Below are 21,222 nucleotides of genomic sequence, written 5' to 3'. Positions count from 1 at the left end.
CCCCTGCTGGGCACAGAACACTCGGAAAGGCTTTTCTCCGTCAGTGGCGGACCTCCACTTAAGTGTATGTGATTACGTTTCCTGCTTAAATGACACTTTAGATCATCATGGCTTTTTGTTTTGTCTTTTTTGGGGTGGGGGAATCATCATTTTTGTTGATGTGAGGAAACTTGCCGGTCAGAGATGGTGACTTGGGCTCAGCTGCTGGAGTTTGTTCGGCGAAGGAAAAAGAGGGGAAGTCGCCACAGCAGGAGGTCATGGCGGAGCTGCAGCTACATGGTCTCAGAGGCCAGGTATCAGTAGATGATGATCCGAGTCTTTGTGTGTTCTGAAGTTCAGTTTTATGGAGGCGCAGGGAGAAGTCTTAAACCCCTAGAAGTAAGTTAGTTTTGTTGAACGTCTGGTCTCCTCATCTTAACGTCAGTGGGTTTTCAGGCAACGCCTGAAAAAAAGGTCTGTGGTTTACAAAAGGTGAGGATTTTCTTGCATTTTGTTCTATGGCAAAAAAATACGCCAGGAAAAACAACACTTGTCGCTAAAAAGTGGCCAACGGGACTACAGGGGTTATCAAGAACATTAAGCGTCAGAGGATGTGCTGTGCTAGTTGTTGTGACGTGGAAGTCGTGCATCTGCAGCATCTTTAGCTTTGTGCTTCTCAGGGTTGCTTTTATGCTTCAAAAATCATCAAAGTTTTGTCCGTAACTGGAGATTATCTTGAAGAGCAAACGTTGTAAGTCTCATTCTCTTTTATTGAACCCCTGACCCACAGAGCTGATTCATGGCAGGAATCCAAAAATCTGATGTAAAGGAAATCCCACGGGAGCCGTCGGGGTCGAGGGAACCCGTGACGATGCTAACTTCAGGGTTGTCCTATGAAAATACATCATCCCTCATCTGTTACACGGGATTTGCTTTGCTGAAAAGGAGTGAATCAGTGTGGCGTTGCATTTCAATGCTGCCCTGTGTGATTTTTGCTGACACGGTTTGTGCCTAGTTCACATTACAACTGGGCTGTCAAATTCAATTTCTAAAGGGGCTGAAATGAGGAATCAAAACATATTCAGGCGCCAGACGAGGCCTCCGTCCAAACACTTGAGTCAAACTGGCTCTTATTTGACCACACGCAGCACTGGCGCTCCATGCAGACACACTAGAAATTCCCAAAATAAGTTGGTATGGAAACATTGAATAAATGACACAGAGCCACTTCCAGCACATATTTTAATTCAGTTCAGTGCTTCATCTAATATCTCTTTGGTCCGGATTTGGAAACATTAAAGCCTGGATAATCATAAGTTACGAGAGGTGTCGGGGGCAAGGAGTTACAAACAGCCACCAGGCTTTGCTTCCTGTCTGTAAGACTAAATTGGGGGTTAAAGAAGTGCTGGATATGTGCATCATGCCATTTCATGAATGAGACCCATTGTTTCTGTGGCATGCATTGCGTTGTGCACTGAGTGCATTTGCTCTGATAAAACAGAGCTATGCTTTTGATCCCTTCAGCATGATTTTGACTCAACCTCTAAGAATATCTTTATTCTAGAGTTTGACACAAAACAGAATGATGAGGAGATCTAAAATACTTAGGTTGGTTTTAAAAAAAGAACAGATGACTTGCTGTGGAAGTATGCGTTCCTTTGACACCCCTAAACCAGAAGTTCATCTAATTTCAAATGATGTTTCTGGAAAATGACTCGAAACAATCAAAAATAGTTTCCAGTACATATTTTTTCCTCTGCCTAATCAGTGCCCTGACCTCCAGCAGTCCCCAGGGGCATTGTGCAACCAAGCGCAACCCTGCCCCAAGTGAAGGAGTTCAAGTATCTGGGGGTCTTGTTCTTGTGTGAGGCGGGCAGCCGCAGTCCTGCGAGTGCTTCATAGATGTTTTATGATGAAGAGGGAGCTCAGTCCAAAGGCAAAGCTCTTGATTTACCAGTTGATTTACGACCAAAGCCCGGTCAACTGCCACCACGACTGGGTCCTTGATAAGCAGCAGATGATGGACGAACGGATGGCTAATTGATGAATGGAATAACCAGAATTTGATTGTTGATTTATTGTAAGCAAACACAATTGAATGTACGTTTGAAAATGCTGTCACTTTCTACTTTTCTCCTTCTCTTCCTGCAGGCCGTCAGAGAGGGATTCCACCTTCCTCAGCCCTGCTTTGGGGAAGGAGACACAATTTCTGGTCACACCCCTTCTGCCCATCCTCTCCTCCACCCCTGCAACTGCTGCTACGCTATTGTCATCTGGAAACTCCGCCTCTCAGGGCGGGGTCAGCGTCCGGAAACGCAGACGCATCGCTGCCAGTCCTGGAGGACTTCACTGGAACTCTGCAGGTATGAACGGACATTCAGGTGTGCAGATATGTCTCCGAGTCTACCTGTCCACTTATGCACTGTTTCATTAGAGGTGGAAGATGAAAACTAAGTTTGTTGTTTCATCTTAAATCCCTTGAATGCGATCTGGATCAAAATGTAGACCCTGGATCCTGAAGAAATTGTAAGCCGTTTGCAAGATGTAGCAATTAGCTGTATTGGTGGAAATGTCATGGTCCATCTGGAATGGTTGGAGGAGGGTCATTCTGGAGCATCCATGATTCTTAGAACTATTTTTGGTGATTAGGCAAAAAGATTTTTTTTAAATTATTTTTGATTTGATGTTGACAGGAAGAGAAAAGAAGGCTCCAGATGGAGCGGCATTATGTAGTGTGGAGCTGGAGCGGGCAACTCAGCTGCCCAGTGAGTTGCCCGCTTTACTGGTGAAACGTAGAACTTCGCTCTCCCCAAACAATCCTTAACGTGGAGCTCTGCACCAATCAGAAACAGCCTCGAGCTCCAAAGGTGGTGTAAAAAAGGAGGAAAAGGAGTATGTTGTAGCTCTGAAACCTCCTGGAGAACGTTCTGGACGGACATATTTGCAAAGTTGTCTTCATCGCTGTGAGAGTGAGTCTCCCGATGGGTCTGCAGTTCCGTGACAGTGATGAGGGACTCGTTAAGCTTTGGTCTCTTAGAATTTGGCAGGTTTGTATACGCAAACACGAACCCGTTGCCCTGATGATCACAGCATGAGGAATGCTTGATGTTTAGTTCTGACTTGCATGTACAAACACACACTCACACACTTGTTTATGCTGTCCAGGGACTTTGCTTCCTGTGTGAGTCTCGTTTGCGCCACCCTTCTGGGGAATGATAATGAGCTTCCTGTTGACGAGATTACAGCCTGTGTGCTCGTCTTCAGCAGCTCATCGTCGTGTGTCGGACTCTGTTTTTTTAATCGTATTATTCATTTATTTATTTTTGCTATTTCCCTTGTTTTTTTTTCCACAAATGCACATTGGGAATTCACTCTACCAAACTGTTCTGGTGGTTGCTCCGCCCCTTCTTCTGGGGAGCATCACAGACACACAAATGCTTCCTCCATCTCATGTGGGGCTGCATCCTCTCAACTGATGGAGATGAGTTTTGCTGCGCGCGTGGCAGGATCAGTCCCCATGGTTCCTCTCTGTGCCCAACAGGCGCCCTGACTGACCAGAGGAGGCGCTAGAGCAGGAACCAGGACACAAACCCTCATCTGCCTCCCTACGTGCAGACACGACTGATTTGTCCGTGCAGACTTCCTCCATCACACATGCCAAAGTGCATTTTTACAACGCTGAGGCAGTGTGTAAGCTTCACCCACTGGAGGATTTCTGGGGTTTGATTCCTGAAGGTTGCCACCCTCGAGTCTGAATGCAGCTGAGTGTGTTTCCTGTCTCTGTCCACTAGATGGAAACATAGCTCCAGCTGAGTGTGTGTGAGACTTGGACCAGGGGAACTAATCCGGGATGAAAATCCTGAACCTGCTTGAAAGTTCCTGACAGTCAAGACGTTACTGGTGTTCTGTGGGCGACTTTTCCTTCGTTAAGCAAATGAATGGTGGTGTAATGTGAATGATCAGCTTCATTGAAATAATGGTGACAAACCTGCAGATAAATGCTGTTGTCGCTGTCGTGTGAGTCAGACCCTGAAAGGAAGAAACCAACGTACAGACATGAACACAAACAAAACAACCAGGTTAAAGAAAAACCTACATACCCAAGATACTAAGAATTGAAAAGTGATAATAAATGGAAATTAAGAAAAAAAAAACCACAAACATGGTATTTGACTTTAAAAGAACCAGACAAATAATTAAAATGATTTGTTCTACAAATACAAAAAAAGGCAAGGATAGAAATGTCCGGAGCCTTGCAGGGTGATTAGTGGCCATTCTGGCAGTGTCACATCCTTGTGTAGTCGATAGTTGTTGAACCATTAAAATGTCAGACAGCGGTGGAAAATTGGTAATCGCAGGTTCTCAGTCCCTGCGGTGACATCAGTAAATGTCTTGAGTCTGAAAAGACACAAAAAAATTAGAAAATATTCACATTCAAGTAGCTGGAATCGGAAAATGTTTGACATTTTACTTTCTTTGCAATGACTCAAAACAGTTGATCATCAAAACGGTTGACAGTTGGCAACTAGTTGACGTCTCGCTGTATCTTTTGTCCACGGGAAGACACTTTTACAGTCCCCAGTTTGCTCATCAAAGTCACCCTGCGCTCCCATTGGCCTCAGCGGTCCCGTCTGGAGTCGTGTCCTCGTATTTTAAACTGGATCTGTGAGCTTTTCCCTCGTGGTGCCGCCGTTTACGAGCCAACCTGACATCAGACATGAATGGAAGGGCAGGGAGAGTTGAGAGACGCCGTGATGTCCACATCTATCACAGGGTAGATTCTTTAATGATGGTGAGCTGCAAACATTAGTCACATGACCTGAGTAGTGGACTGCCAGAATACAAATTGCCAATTACCTGTTAATCCTGGTCAGGGTCGTGATGCCATTTAATTAAGTGTTATTGAACCTTCATCCTCCTCTTCAGCTTCATCTCTGCCCCGAAGGCGTCTGTCCGTCTCCTCTCACTCCATCTCCTTAATGGTGTTTTACTGTCTGTCCTCCTCTTCCTGACCCTTCACCACCTGGCTGACAGATGAGGCCAAATCAATTAACGAGTGTGTGTGTGTGTGTGTGTGTGTGTGTGTGTGTGTGTGTGTGTGTGTGTGTGTGTGTGTGCGCGCGCGTCCCTTGTGAGACTTACATTTACATTTCAGGCTGTAAATATTCAAAAACAGCTTCTTTGTTGCGTTCATGTGTTGTCACGTAAATAATGGCACTGACCAGAGGGCCCGTTGTGTCTATTTGTTCCTTGTGCTCTATTTTTACTCATGGAGCTCACACTCACCGTGTGAAGAATGCTTCCTGAGCTGACGAGGCAGACCTGAAACCCAAAATTAATTTCTGAATTTTGTTTCGAACCCTGACGAGTTCCAACCGGTCCCATCAGATCATTTCAATCTAATCCAAGTAAAGCGCAATGAACTCTGAATGTGCATCAAAGGAATGACTCCTCATCCAGTCTTTAGAATCTTTGCCATTTGCCATGATTGATTTAACCTAATGAATAAAAATAAACACAAAACCATTGAATACTGATTTGAGTGCCAGTTGCCAACCAGTGGAGCTTTGAAGCCCTGAAGCATTCGGGTCAGCACCAGCAAATGTGCTGTAATTCAGAGGTGAACAGCACCAACGTGTTCAGGGAGCGGCCGCTGTTTTATCTCCAGTTATCTCATTTAGTTTTAATGCAACTGCTCAGGTTGTCAGCTGGCCTGCAGCCGGACACCTGATCTCTCTCTCTCTCTCTCTCTCTCTCTCACTCACTCACTCACTCACTCACTCACTCACTCACTCACTCACTCACTCACTCACTCACTCACTCACTCACTCACTCACTCACTCACACACACACACACACACACACACACACACAGAATGAATAGAAATATGAAACTGCCCCACCTGAGGGGAGCAGGACCAAGCTTTTGTGTTGAAACCGTAGGGAGTCGGGACAGACCCACCAGCCGGCGTTCAAATTTGACTTTTATATTTATAAATTGCTCCAAGTCTCGTCGGTGGCCGTCTCTCCCTCTCTCCCCCGTCAGCGCCGTCTCTCTGACCCGCCGCTGCTTTTAAACTTTCATCTCCGCGCTTTCATTTCTCTCTTCTATCCGTCTGACAGATGCTTTTATAACTAAAAGTCCAGGAAAATAAAATAATTACCAGCATATCACTCTGGAGGTGCTTGGACTGATTTGATCTCAGAATGTTCCATCACACAAGGATGTTCAAAGCATTTCATAGAATCCATTACATTAAAATATAAGAGATTGTATGTATCAGACTTTTATGGTCGAGTCTCTCGGTGGCCTGAAGATGAGCGGACAGACAGTTTAAAAAAAAATAATCCCAATGTTCAGCGTTAAACATGATTATTGTGAAGAGCTGCAAAATCACCAGTTAGGGATTTAACAGGTGCCGTGACTCAGGAGGCAGAGTGGCTGTCAAGTCAATGATGGGTCGCTGGTTCAATCCTCACTCAGAGAACATTTCATGCTCCTGATGAGTACGTTGGTGCCTCCACCATCGGTGGGTGAGACTGCGGGGCAACGTTGTGAAGCCCCGTTTCTGTGGAGAGGCCCTAACAGCCGGTTTACCTGGCGTCCCAGCACCGCTGTGCTGGTGGGAGGTAAACCGGCTGTGGGAGCAGACGGTCATTGATCTGCACGACAAATTTGATTGTTTTGAAATACTGTCCTTTCACAGATTGCATTCTCCTCCTTAGAAATGCTCTAAATTCTCCTCGTTAGCGTAATCAACCTTGAGGAATGTGTGTTGCAGGTCCTTTTTCTGCAGTAATGTTTGCATCCACACAGGTCATGTACTTCCTGTGCATGTGTGTGTGGTTTCCAGTAACAGCAGAGCGTCTCTGGTTTCTCTCATACAGGTTCGTTGCAGCGCGACTTCTGGTCACCTGATCTATCTCCAGCATCAGGGGAGCGTATACCAGCAGCAGCTGGGGGGGAGAGGGCTGGTGGTGAAGGTGCGAGGAGTGTCCTCCTCTCTGAGGGGGGCGGAGCATCGGCGGCGTGGTCCGGCGACAGGGCAGTGTTGAGGAAAACGGCTTCGGTGGATGAGCGTCTTCTGCAGCCGGTGGGTGGAGAGCAGCGACAGCTGAGACTGCTGAGTCGGCTGGAGAGAGGCAGGAAGAAGCTCCGCAACATCCATGTGAGTTCTCATTCTCCTCTCTGTCAGTTTATTCACCTCATGGAAACCTTCATTCTAGACTGAATGCTTGTTTGTTTCTGTTGTTGAGCATTTTTACATCCGCCAAGGAGGTCACGTGATCACAACCATTGGTTTTTCTAGCAGGTTAACTCATGAGGTTGTGGAGGCGTCTACTCATTAGCAGGATGATGCCTCTGGGTTAGAGCAGCTAGCTTGTGATCAGAGGGTCGCTGGTCCTCTTTCCCAGGAACTGGCAGGGACGGGATGAGGCAGCCTTGGCTCCACCCTCACCACTGAGGTGCCCTTGAGCAAGACCCTGAACCCCGACAGGAGTTGCTCAGTGGCTGCGGATCAGACCGTGGTTCCACTGAGCAGCTTCACTCTCAGTGGGTTTCTCCTGAATAAACACATGTTTAGAAATAACAAAAACAATCCCAGGCTGAGTAACAATCCATCTTTTGGATCCTTTTGTCTAAAAGTCCTCGTAACGTGGCTCTCTTGTTGGCTGATAGAAACAAATGTTTTCAAGAATCGACCACGTTGTCACAGAATATTGATTCCAACTCATCAGTGTTGGTTTTTTTTAATCTCCAGACACACCGGGATGAAGTCACAGAAATTCCTAGCTAATGTTGTTTTGGAGAGTTTCGGCTTGCGGAACTATAAATTTGCTGTTTTTAGTCAGGTGTTCAGTGAGGGATTGTTCCCAGTTGACCCTCTGTGGCTGAACCCGAGCAGGCAGGTTTGTTGTTGTCTCTTGGTGTTTGGTGTCTGTTGAAAAGCTCTTAGCGTTTTTTGACTCGGTTCTAACTTGGACTCATCCAGCCTCTTCACACTCATGTTGTGGTGAGTCAGACGCTGATGCATCGTCGGCTCTCCAGCCTGTCAGGCTGCGCTGCAGATGGGTGAATAATTCAGCTTCAGTTGGAAGCTTTCATCAAACTCACAACTTAGGAGTTGGAACAAAACAGTCTGTTCTGATGAGGGTCTGAAGAATTGGAGGTCCGACCCAAAAGAAGGACACGTTTATTTGTGCAAGCAAGAAAACATGCCAGGCTTTTTTTATGAATCTGGATGAATCCGTCAGGTTGGTTCGTTAAAACATCTCGTCAACAATCAAATAATACCTAAATCCCTTTTTTTTTGTTTTTGCATTTATCAAAATGTGTAGAGGTGTTTCTTGGTTTCAGCTTAATAAGTGACCAGACTGAACCAACGTCCTTCCTTGACCTGACACACCTGCACCGTGACTTGTTAGTGACTCACCTGGCTGCACATAACAAATGTTGAAGGAAAATATGGATCGTGTTCACAGTGTAGACGTCCCATGCCATCGTAGGTACAGAGTGTCACTGTCCCTGGAGGCGCTGCGGTGGCCATTTATCAGAAACGATGAAGACGTCCAGCGGGTCAAGCTGCTCTCCGCCTCCTGAGAGGAGGATTTGAAGGCAGATTAAAGGTCGCTCGGGGCTACAGAGTGCTGCCACCTGTTGTGAAGCCCGGACAATAACTCACGGCACAGCCTGATACCTCCCGCGGGGGCTAATGAAAGGTCATGTTCTGACCTGTTGCCATAGCGATGCTCTCCCAACTTTTGCCACATTTGCCAGTTCATTGTAAAGATGACAAACACACCAAGCGCTGATACAAGAGCTGGGTTTGTCCCAGATAGAGCAGGGCCTCCTCACCTGAGCTGAATCTTCTGGTGAGGTCAAGTTAACGTGGTGAATTCATATCGAGCTGCTGAAGTCTTGACAGCCTGTTGCTAGGTGACTAACTGAATGGAGACTTTGTTGCCTTCATTCTTCATATTTTTTGTGAATTTGTCAAATTTGAAGCCAGACGTAAGGAAATGTCTCCTTTTGTAACTTGAAGGTGCAGAACTGGACTTTTACTGTTTTGTCTCTCGTGATGTGGCTTTGGAAAAACTCCTGGTGTTCTGGACACAAAAATATCAGACAAGAACAAAAATAGGACTTCACGGCTTCAGGTCTGTCCAGCAGACCATAAGGTGGGGACTGTGTCTCCTTCCGTTCACTTTGTAGCATTACTCTGAGTGAAATGTGTACTTCTGGCCAGTTAAAGAGCAGTGTTGTACTTTCGAGTCACCAAACGCACCTTTGAGGCAGGGCTTCAAACTCAATTTTTTCACCACCGTCCCGACAAACATTTTGAATCGTCACAAATTTTTCCCAAAAATCTTTTTTACATTTGGAGTCGTTACTTACTGATAATTCAATAAAAAGACAGTACATTATGTTGATAAAACAAGATATTTATTTCCCTTCAAACATGAGGACTCAGATCACCCTCTGCTCCGCTTCAGCTCAGGGCCTCACTGAACAACACAAACGCGAGCGCCAGCCTGCTGAACGAAGCTCAGTCCTTTTTCCATTTATCTTTTCACGTAAGTCCTTTCCACCGAACGCGTGCGCAAACCGTTCTGGTTCGCAGGAAGTGTTGAAAACGTGAACAGGAAAACGAAGTCAGTGCCCACGAAATTCTCTTCATCCCGAGGCCGACCCGAGGGAGAATATTGATCCTCCCGATGACGATTAATTACGTCCCCGAGACGACGGGACGTCGTTAGTTTTAATCCTTGCTTTGAGGGAACTGACTAAATTTAGTATTTTTGGTCAGACGTTTAAGAATCAAAAAATGTAGACTTTTACTCAGTGTGGACCAAATTGTCTGGCTACAAATGTGTTGATGTCCCACCACGGGACCCCTGCTGTAGACGGCTCGAATCGGCGGCTCGTCACTCACTCATGACGAGTGCGTGGCAGCGTGGGCGGCACTGACACATCGGATGCCTAATACACAGGCTGGCTGTTAGTTCCTTTTTTGAATCCCTGAGTGGGATCTGGCAGGATGTGACTGTGTATTTTTGTGGCTCTTGTGAAGGTCAAGTCTGTCCTGCATCATCTGTGACAGCTGATCAGGTTGCTGCAGCAGTCGGTGAAATGGCTTTGAATATGAAAGGAACTCTGTTGGAAGTTCTCATTGTTTGTTCAGAATAAAAATTGATTACTCCTAATTATCTCTGTAAAGGAGGTAACCTGATCGTGTGTGTGTGTGTGTGTGTTCATTAGCAGGATATTTATCCTCACTGCTCCTTCCCTGGTGATGCTCTCTCTCATTGCCCCCAAAGCACTTTGTAATATTTGATTTGAAAAAAGCAATATAGATGAGTTGATAATAAAAACTGTCTGTAAAACCAATGGGAGGATGGCGATGAAACTGGATGGGAAGGTATGCAATATTACAGGGAACAAGAAATTAGTTTTGAAGGCAATCTGGATCAAATTGTAGATCCTGGATCTTTTGGAAGTGTTCAGCTCTTAGCAGGACTTTTCTCCCCACTTTATCAATGAATTTCCATCGAAATTCTTTAGTCCATGAAAAATGGATGAAACTAATTGTCAGACTCTGGAAATCATCTTAATTGTAAGGCGATGCACCTCGATGTCAGATATTGTGGTACCGATGTGAGGAGGACAATCAAAACGCTGGCATTTTTGAGAAGTAATCATCAGTAATGTGGCTGTTATGGATACTTGAGTGCAGAAAATTGTGTCCTTTTTATTATCATGCAGCCATTAAACCAAAAAGACAACACTCAAGCTTTATGCTGATATCAAACAGTAAATATCTACTTTGAGTATCTAGGTTCCAGAGAGACTGCTGGTGGGTGCAGCGACATATCACGACACTTCCTCTCGTGGTGTCACAGTGATAAACTGACTACAAACACGGATGTACGTTCGTCGTGCACTCTTGAATTAAAGGTGACATTAATAATTCCTGCTCCTGTTTTCGTTCTTCAGTTACTCAAATATTAGATTAATTGTCCTGCAATATTTTGATCTCATTAACGCTGTGTCGTGATTCTGCCGTTCATCAGCTATTGTGATGTGTTGTGAGTGGCTCTGTGTTTTCCACCCTCACTGCTTGATTTCACTGTAAAATGTGTTTTCAAGGAACTGGTTGGAGCCAAGTAACTCCTGGAGGTGGTAGGAATCGGGTTCTGGATCCGGAAGACCTGTCTTTGGCTTGCTACTATGTCCATTTTGGGTGTCCGTGAAGCCTCCCTCATGGGGTTATGTGCTCCCTGAGTGCTTTCTACCTTTGACGGGAACAGACTCTGCTTAGCTGTTTTGTCAGCAAGGAAAATTCGCAAGGTTCTGTTTGTTGACGCTGGGATGAATTACTCATGCGGCTGCCTTTTGACAAGCTTCACCGCTGACAGGAGTGAGCTCGATCACAAGGAGACGGTTCCCTGTTCGGGAATCAGTTAGCTTCACTGTGACGATGACAATGACGAGGGTGGTGATGATGATGATGATGATGATGATGATATTGCTCCTGTGTTTGACGAGGACTCTCATGAGGTTCAGTTGGATTTTAAAAATGTGCAGCTGGTGTCATCCTGCTCCGTTGTCTCAGTAAATAATAGATTTCCAGGCAACACAGGCAGCTAAGTGACAGCACAGAGACATAGACATCCACAGGTCCTGTACCAAGGGAGCCCCCCCCCCCCACACACACACACACGCTCCTGGGTATTTACCTCCATGTCAGAATTGTTGCCTTTTTTTTGTGGAAAATGTAAGGTGGAGATGCAGCATGTGGGGACATCCTCAGGGAGACATGTTGCATTATGCAGGAGGACGTCGTTGCATTATAGACCTGCTGTTTCTCTGGATCCACACGATTGTTTAAGATCCTCTCATCTCACGTTGGTCCAGAGGTGACGAACACGACGGATCTCACTGGACATTCAGTAAATCGTCTTGATCTCTTACAAGTCAACGAACCTTAGAAATATGGTCTGGGTTCCCACTGATTCCCGTCTCTATGGTACATGAATGCAAGTCGTCCTCAGCTCAAGAAACTGTAGTTCAGGTGTCAAAGACACCAGCAGGGGGCGACCTCGTCCTCTCCTCACCTTCTCCTCCGGAGGAAATATTGACTTGATCCACGATTGGAAAATGGGTACTGCTGCAGTTAGGAACCATCAGGCAAAGAAGCACAAGAAGACAAATAGAAATAGAGCAAATACGTGCAGTAAAAAAAACAATACAATCCTAAGAAGAAGACAGTAAAAATACATTCAAGAATAGCCATATATCGGGTATATTTCTATAACTTTATTTTTAATGCTGTCATGTGGGGATCATGTGTTGATCATCTCGTTATCTCGACACAATGAAACTCATGAGCTCGTGAAAACGGGGTTAATTATATCAATGTCTCAGTATAAAGACGCTCGTTTTACACCAATAATGAGCTAATTTACTTGTTATCATGAAATAAAACATTAAAATGATAATGATTCTGTTATATCCATATTTTACAGGATAACGAGCATCGTTATGTCCAGGTAGAGAGATAAATTGACTCTACATCACAAAGTAACGACAGTTAAAAATTAAGTACAAATACTTAAACTCTTGGTTTGTCTCAGTGAAGACAAAAATGACATGTTAAAGTGAAATATTAGGATATTTTAAATAATGATACTGCAATCCATCCATCCTTCCATTTGCTGTTCCTCTTATCCGTTAAGGGACTGGGGGTGGAGCCTATCCCAGCTGACATTGGGTGAGAGGCGGTGTTCACCCTGGATGGGTCACCAGTCCATGGCAGGGCCATCAGGAGCAGTTAGGGGTTCCATACCTTGCTCAGGGATACTTGGACATGGTCACCAGGGGAAGTGAGGATCAAACCAGCGGCCCTTCAGTTGCTAGACGGCCTCTCTACCTCTGAGCCACACTGCCCTACCGCAGTAAATCCAGCAAGGTAATGAGGGTTACTGCAGTAATAATCAGCCAGTTGCAGGGAATTGCACAGGTTTTAACATTGAAATTAGATTTTTAAGGGCTCACAGATGAAAACAAGAAGCGTGGTTGTAAATATTATGTTCCCTCTCTGACCATAATCCATCCTTAGAATACTACACACTGGCCCTTTAATTGACTGATCAGTTAATAATTTAAGTACATTAATGAGCGTCCGCTCCTCAGTGTCTGAAGGGCAGATGGATTGAAGTTTTGTTGCCTGAGTCACTCGGTGATTGTGAGGAGTGAGTGAACGCTAATCGTGCCGTTCCGTCTGGAGCTGCGGGTTCATGTTGACATGTTGACCGACTGATCAGCCAGAAGACGGGTGAATGGTTTATTAGCGTCAGTTGCTGCTGGACAGATGAGGTGATATGAGGTGAAAAGACGGCGCCTGTTTACTGTCATTTAGGCCACATGAAGTAGAAATACATGTTCCATACATAGCGTCTAGTACAGGAGGGATTTGTGTATGTGACCTGTTTACTCTTACATTTTTCTCAGGCCCGGCTCGCCGTCTTTGTACACAAACACTCACAAACCCTCACACAGTGGTGTATTAAGCAGCCCTACTCCCGCGGGGCTAATCATATCAGGGCACAAGTCAAGCAACTCTTTCTGAACATCCATTAAGCTGCTTCGCCGCTCCAAATCCTCCATGAATCACCCCACCATGAAATATTAGCTCCATAAATTCAGGCTGCCATCTTATTAAGCTTAATCCCTTAAAAAAACACGGAGCGTGGAGCGGATGATTGGTGCCTCAGCCCCCACCACCGCTCTCCACCTCAGGAGAGTGTGTCCGCATGATATGAGAGCGCTGCATAAACAAAATGTGGAGGGCTGCAGTCGCACACTTCTCGATGTGTTTCTGCAGACCGAGGCTGGAAGAAGTCCTCTGCACTGCAGCACACAAACGCCAAATAATGACCTCAGGCATCCAGAGGAGAGTTTCAGCTGTAACTAATAATTATTTTCATTACTGATTCGTCTACTTCTTCTGTCAAATTCCCAGAATCCAACATGACATTTTCAAACTGCTGATTGTCTGAATGTATTCACTTTATGGTGAAATAAAAGAGAGAAAAGCAGCAGACACTGTTGTTGGGTTCCAAACAGACATTTTGTAGCACTCCAGAAATTACATGTGTGGAACGGTATGCAGACTGAGATGTTGTTCAATCAGCCACTAAACTGGCCGTCTGCAATCAGAGATAGAAGACACTCAGCCACCCCCCCCCGTCCCCCCTAAAAAAAAAATGCTGTTTTTTCTGTGACATTAAACAGATCTGCCCCCAAATTTAGTGGGTTCTTCCTTGGCCCGCGCTACTCTCTTCCACAAACCAAGCTTGGTTAAAACCGGCCTCGTAATTTTTTCGTAATCCTGCTGATAGACAGACAAACCGCATAAAAATCCATGACCTCCTCAGCAGAGGTAACCAGACCTCGGAGACCCTGCAGTGACATTCAAGTCTGCTATTAATGGAACATTCCAATTCATTTCTGTTAAATTGAGTGATGATACAAAAAGACATCCAATGAACGCTATTTGCCGGCGTTCTGCAGTCGGAATGTAGCTGCTGTACATTGAACTTCCTCTGTCATTTAAGAGGTATCGCCCGAGAGTTAACCAAGAAGTAAAGTACCAGATCCAGGCCTTCGAGGACCGAATCATTTATTTGAACTTTGAGTCCAAGTGGATGTTTATGGCACATTTGGTGACATTTCTTCCAGGTTTTCTGGCGATATCACGCATATGTGGTGTGACAATGACCATGCCCTGTGACCTTTGATGACCAAAATCTTTTCAGTTCATCCTGGAGACACAGTGACACGTATGAGGATATTTGCACAAAGTCTGCCTGAGGAGATATCGTGCTAATGAGGGACATGTGGACGGATGACCCCTAAAAACAGTGCCAGCAGCTTTCCCTGGTATGGAGGTCAAACTAGCGCAGGTCTTTAAGCAGCCCCGCCCCAACAGTTCATACCCTGACAAGCTTTGACCAACACACAAGGTTTTAACCCTGCCTTGACAGCCGTGTTGCCACCAACTGATCTACCACCCGCAGTATATGAACGGGATGAAGATGGGGGGATCATGCATTGTATTGACAGAGCAGGCCCTTTGGTTTTAGACCCATCTGTAACCTTCCTCCTGCAAACGATGAGGAAAGAGTGTGACACATGAAAATAATCCACTCTTCAGCCACCAAATCATACGAGCACTTTATCAAGAGGAACATTTTGTGCCGCACCTCATTTATGTTGTCTGTGTGAGATAATATGGGTTTTTTATGTTCTGAAGTTCAGTTCATGCTTTTGTTTGCATGTTGCAGCAGCACTTGGTGACTTTTGGACTCAAATTCGTCCTCTCACAGTTTGAATGCAGTTGCTTGAAAGGAGCCTTGTCTTTGTGTGTGAAATGTGCTGCAGAAATTCAACTTTGCTTTGCTGAGTTTGAAAAAAACAAACAAAACAAAGCTAGTTTTTTTTTTTCATGACGGGTGGAGATGTGAGAGCAGCAGCTAATGATCATAACGGCCTCCTGGGGGCGCTATAGCTGCACTAGACTGAGTTTGCATATCTTCCACTCGTTCCAGTGATCGTTCGCTGTGTTGTACCCAATCGATGCCCACGTCAGTCAGCATGTCAGTCAGCCTGCCAGCCAGCGCCGGACGCTGCCAGGAGGGACGGCTCGGCCTCCCCTGTCTGCAAGCTCTTGCTGGGCCATGAATGCTAGCATTGCTGGCCTAATTAACCGGGGAGAGGCCAACAAGCCTGCTACAGTTCAGCCTCTGACAAATATCAGAATAAAGCCTTGTTCAAATTAGCAAGGTGAAGTGAGAAGCACAGGGTAGGGGTGAGGGGGGCTCAGCTGTCTGCGGTGAGGCTAGAGAGAGAGTGTGTGAGAGGAGTGTGGTGGCTGTAATGGAGAGTGTGAGGTTATATTAGTTCACATTAGCGGTGAAACTCGGCAGGTAGATTGACGCTGGCTCTTTCTCACCCTACTTCTGTCCTGAAGTTCTCACCTGTCGCAGCCAGATATCCCAGAATTCACCAGCCAGCAAAGATGGTGGAACACCCCTGACGTGTCTTTTAATCAGGTTGTGATGTTTCATGTCAAGTATGTGTTTGGAAATGCAACACTGAACTTATGAAGACATGAGTAGGAACTAAATCAGGATGTTTAAGACCTCACCCCTCCTGCTCCAACTCCCCCCCTGAGGTCTGTCTGACAGAGTACGTGTGAATGCAACAGAATGAACGGAGAGTCAGCGCATCTGTACAGGATTTTACTTTTTTCAAAGTGATGACATTTTATATCAGTGGGGTCACCTTCAAGGTAACATCATAATGTTCTCAAAAAACTGTTTTTTGTCCCTCATTCAGCGCCATCTCACAAATGTCTCAACACTTGTGAATTTAATCTGGAGGATTGCTTTTTCTTTAGAAGTTTGATAGAACGAACCCAATGATCCATGGTTCCTGCTGTTGGGTTCTGTCAATTTTATTGTTTTATTTTATTATAGATTTTTATTTCAGACGAAGCAAACCGGGGTGGCACGTATGGAAGCACAATGATGTCGGCAGATAATGGGCATTTTTTTGAAAGTATCTGTTGATTCTGTTCATCTTTGCTCATCTTCTGTCGCTTAGGATGTGGAAGCAGTGCAGTAAATATATAATTCAAGAGTTTTTCAAAATATTTTTGAATGTTAATGTGTTTATCAGCGTGTAAATGTCGTGCAAACCTGTTTTTATAAAGGTGATATCGACCGTAGTAAATATCGTTTCTCTGTAAAAAAAAAAAAAAAATCAATATTGTGCATCCCTCGTGACACAAATAATCAATACTGCAATATATTGCAATATTGCTCTTATAGTACAGTAGTCATACTATTCAGTGGTTCCAAATATCAGTATTTTTATTAAAACAGTCAATGTTATGAACTGATTAATGTGTTGCCATGTCAACAGGGTTGTTGTATATGTGCTGATGTCTTTGTCTCCATCTGTGTTGTCAAAGTATTTGAATTTGACACCACCACAGTTCCTGCATTTTTAGGGGTATTACATCTTCAGGTGTGCAGGTAATGTTGGTGCAGTATAATATAGACAAATCTTGGTACTTTGCTAGCAAAGCTTCAGGATAGTATTATGAGCTACTCTGATTTATAGCTCCTGTATAACCTGCAACTGGACTGGTGGGCGGAGGGATACATCTACAGGGTGCTATTGAAGGATTACTTTGATGCAACACCATCATTCTGGCTAAAATTACTTCAGCAAAAATAATTATTTCTTTGCCTGTTGTTGCTTGAGTCCCTGCGGAGGGAGTAAATGTGATGGAGTGGATTTTAAGAAAACTCAAAACTCTGTGAATTCCTATCGATGCCACATTCACAGGCTTGTGCTTATTTCCCACAAAACACAAATTCATGCCAAGTGGATGTAACTTGACTTCAGGATACGTGTGAGAATTGCTGGTCCAGTTGGCTGGTAGAGGGGTGTGGCAGCTCCCGTTGCTGTCATGGAGTGTGTAGTGGGATGGTGTGTGTTCTTACATAACATCTGGCTGTGCTAACAGTCGTCTCTCTGTGGACACACACTCCCCGCCGACCTAGATGTCCCCGGGGATCTGCTCCTGAAATTGTCATCACACACTCGGTCGGGCTGGCCCTTCAGATTGTGAGGCCTCTGACTGAAGCCGCTATGACTCAGGAGGGTTTAGATAAAAGAAAATAGCTTATTCTTTAGTTTTATTTTTGTATTTATTATTATTTTTTTGCATTTTGCACATGACGAAGCAGATTTTCTCTCATCCAAAATGGGCTGCGAACATGCAAGAGGCACTGGAGAGATCCCATCCACCCATTTTCTTCCAGCAGCCTCCGCGCGGTTCACCCTGGATGGGTCACCAGTCCATCGCAGGGCCAACACAAGTGGCTAACTCACAGTCACACCTACGGTCAATTTAGAGTATCAATCAGCCTCGTGCCTCTTGATGTCTTCAGACTGTGGGAGGAAGCCGGTGTACCAGAGAGAACCCACGCAGGCACAGGGAGAACATGGAGACTCCACACAGAAAGACCGCGTGCTCCAGCCGGGGCTTCAACCTGGAACCTTCTTGCTGTGAGGCGACAGTGCTGACTGCTGCACCACCGTGGTGCCAATCTGAAAAATATGAATCAAAAATGTGTTTGATAGAAACCTGACTAACTCAGGCTAACAATGATATGTCACTGCAGGGAATGATAATTTTTTTTTTTTTTTAAATTCTGAGAAAGAAAATGCTCCTGATTAGCTTGCAGCAAGGAGCTAATTGTATCTGTCGTCTGTGTACCTATGGTGTTGTGGATAAATGGAGAGATGGTAGTAGCATTTTAGCTCACTCGTAGCTTGTTAGCTTGTGTTAACTGGCACACTATCTGCAAACTGCAGATAGACTCATCCTGCAGGCCAACTCCTAACGGAGTTAAGAGGCAATGTGCCACTTCGCCTCTAAGTGTCCCCTGGAGAGAATTTGCCGATCAATTTTATTGGAGGTGGAATCGAAGTTCGCGTGCTAAGACTTGCCTGACCATCTTATTCTCTCCACGTGTGGGAAAAATTAAGCTGACCTTAAGATTTTACCTGTTAATTTAGATAATAAAGTGAAATAAATCATGACCACTGATGTATTTCAGTGGTTTCCGGTGATATTTCATGTCTGTCTCTGCAGCTCTCTGTCCAGTGTCATGTAGTGTGTTATATCAGCTTCCGGTGTTTCCATCATGTCTGACTGTAGCCTGCCTCCCCCACCTCTCATATGACTCCTGGGCCTCTTTGTTATACAAAAGGGGATTTTAAAGAATCTGACTTGGTGTCAGAGCTCTTTATTTCTATAAGGATTGTGATCCTACTGCTCTCCCGACACAGGAAACAGAAAGACACACTAATAAACTCTGGTTTGAAAGGGTTAGAGGCAACTGATGGACGCGCCTGCTGGGAGATCATCACCCCATGTGAAAGACATGACACAAACTTCTTCACAGGAAATCAAAATGCGCTTTTATTCAAAGTTGTTAGAAAGATGAGGAAAAAGTGAAGGTCATTTGGTAAAACCAGGATTCTTCAGTTCTACAAAGTTGTTCATCTCTGCACAGCAGGAAATAACTGGTTTGGTTTTCTTTCTATACCGTCGTCGTCGTCGTCACCCTAGGTTTATCTGGGTCTGGGTCACAGGGGCAGCAGCCTCTGAAGAAGCCCAGACTGATTCACCCCAGCCACTTCCACCTTCCAGGGGAATCCTGATGCGTTCCCAGGACAGCCGGGAGATGTAATCCCTCCAGCGTGTCCTGGGTGGGCTCAGAGGCCTCCCCCCGGTCGGACATGCATGTAAAACCTCTCGAGGGAGGCGTCCAGGAGACGTCCTCACCAGATGCCCGAACCACCTCCACTGACTCCTCTCAACATGGAGGAGCAGCGGCTCTACTCTGAGTCCCTCCTGAATGACTGAGCTTCTCAGCTCGTCTCTGAGTGAGAGCCCAGCCACCCTGCAGAGGAAACTCATTACGGCCGCTTGTATTCGCGATCTTGTTCTTTCAGTCATTACCCAAAACTGGTAAATCGAGAGCGTCGCCTTTCAGCTAGCACACCGCTTGGCCCGTCGGTACCTGTCAGTTGCTTCTGGAGACCCACAGACCAGCCACACCTTGTAGGCCTCTGTCTTCAGCCTAACGGCTCCCTTGACCTCCGGTGTCCACCAGCGGGTTCGGGGATTACCGTTGCAACCCGCCCCAGCAGCCTTATGGCTGCAGCTCACAACAGCCACCTTGACAATGGCAGAGTGGAACATGGTCCACTTGGACTCAATGTCCTGGGGTTGCGGTCAAAGCTCTGCCGGAGATTGAAGTTGAAGATCGTCCGCCAGGTGTTTCTAGAAAACCCTCAGTACTCGTTTGGGCCTACCAGGTCTGCGTGGCGCGTTCCCCTGTCATCTGATCCAACTCATTCCCAGATGGTGATCAGTTAACAGCTCAGCTCCTTTCTTCGTCTGAGTGTCCAGAACATATCAGATGATACGACTATAAAAATCCACCATAGACCTACGACCTAGGATGTCCTGGTGCCACATGCACCGATGGACCTCCTTATGTTCCCGCTGGAGAGGTGACATTCCATGTCCCAAAAGCCAGCTTCCATGTCTGGGCATCAGACTCTTGGTCTGCTGCCCAAATCAAACTGCACTGCACATTTTTTTCATATTAAGACTGTTTTTCCCAACTGGAATACAGGGCCGTCAGTTCTGTGCTCCGCAGCAGCAAACTTCAATGATGTCTGAAACGGAGCATAGAAACAACAAAAACATTGAAGTCATAGCAGCGAGTTATGTTGCAGGAGTCTTTGGTCCACCAAATCCTACAAATTCCATCGCAAACACTTTGGATGGAGCACCAGGACGAATATAACTCCGAGCACAATCATAATGGCGGATTTAACTCAACGGTTCAGTCAAGATTCAAGACCACACACTTGGCATTCATCTTACGGGGTGGCAGGTCCAGCGACTCGGGATTTCACAGGAACTATCAAAGACGAGGAAAGAAAAACAAAAACTTGGAGGTGGACAATCGTCTTAAGTAGCTGATCCTGAGTGGGCAATTTTTAGTGGGAAATTAGCGGAAAGGAAATCAGAATTAAATCATGGTTGAAGATAAAAAGAGCTGTTTTTATTTTTAGTGTTATATGTGACTGGTGGGCGGAGGGATACAGGGCGTTATTGAAGGATTACTGTGATGCAACACCGTCACCATTATTTTTACCACCATGATTGTTCGGAGGGCTGAATCAGAGCATAAATAACCCCCTAGTGTTCACCCAGCACAACCTGTACGCAAGGAAAGGAAAGAACGCACAGTGTCACTCAGGATGGGACCAGACTGGCCTTTAAATGAAATCAGATGTATTTGACATTCTGTTGTTTTTTTTGTCACTTTGAGGGGTATAAATATTGCAACGTTGGCTGTATGAATGTAGTTTTCTTTACCAAGAATGGCTATATGTCATTCATGGCCACCCATGACAGCCCTGCTGTTAACAAAAAATACGACTTTGCCCTCATGTTCGTGATGACTCACCTGTGCGTACCTTTAGGAGTTTGAGTGGTTTTGTGTGTGCGTGTGTGTTTGACAGTGAAGCCGTGGTGTGTGTGTGTGTGTGTGTGTGTGTGTGTGTTTTTATTGCCATCA

At 45.4% G+C, this 21,222-nt stretch overlaps 1 protein-coding gene across 4 annotated transcripts in view; it reads left to right on the top strand.

The window, feature by feature from the left end:
* The window catches only part of ankfn1a (ankyrin repeat and fibronectin type III domain containing 1a), an 88,297-nt gene that overhangs the window by 3,534 nt on the left and 63,541 nt on the right, over positions 1 to 21,222 (top strand). For all 4 annotated transcript variants that reach the window (XM_086195371.1, XM_086195372.1, XM_086195373.1 and 1 more), the window contains exons 4-5: positions 2,131 to 2,342; positions 6,868 to 7,148. In XM_086195371.1, coding sequence (XP_086051497.1) covers positions 2,131 to 2,342; positions 6,868 to 7,148 — 493 coding nt within the window. The remainder of the gene's footprint in view (positions 1 to 2,130; positions 2,343 to 6,867; positions 7,149 to 21,222) is intronic.

Source organism: Aulostomus chinensis, chromosome 23 (assembly GCF_037954235.1).
Source record: "Aulostomus chinensis isolate RoL2024-O1b breed Wild chromosome 23, RoL_Achi_v1.0, whole genome shotgun sequence".
Taxonomy (NCBI): domain Eukaryota; kingdom Metazoa; phylum Chordata; class Actinopteri; order Syngnathiformes; family Aulostomidae; genus Aulostomus; species Aulostomus chinensis.
Note: the sequence above shows the minus strand (reverse complement) of the source record. Positions and strands in the feature narration are given on the sequence as shown.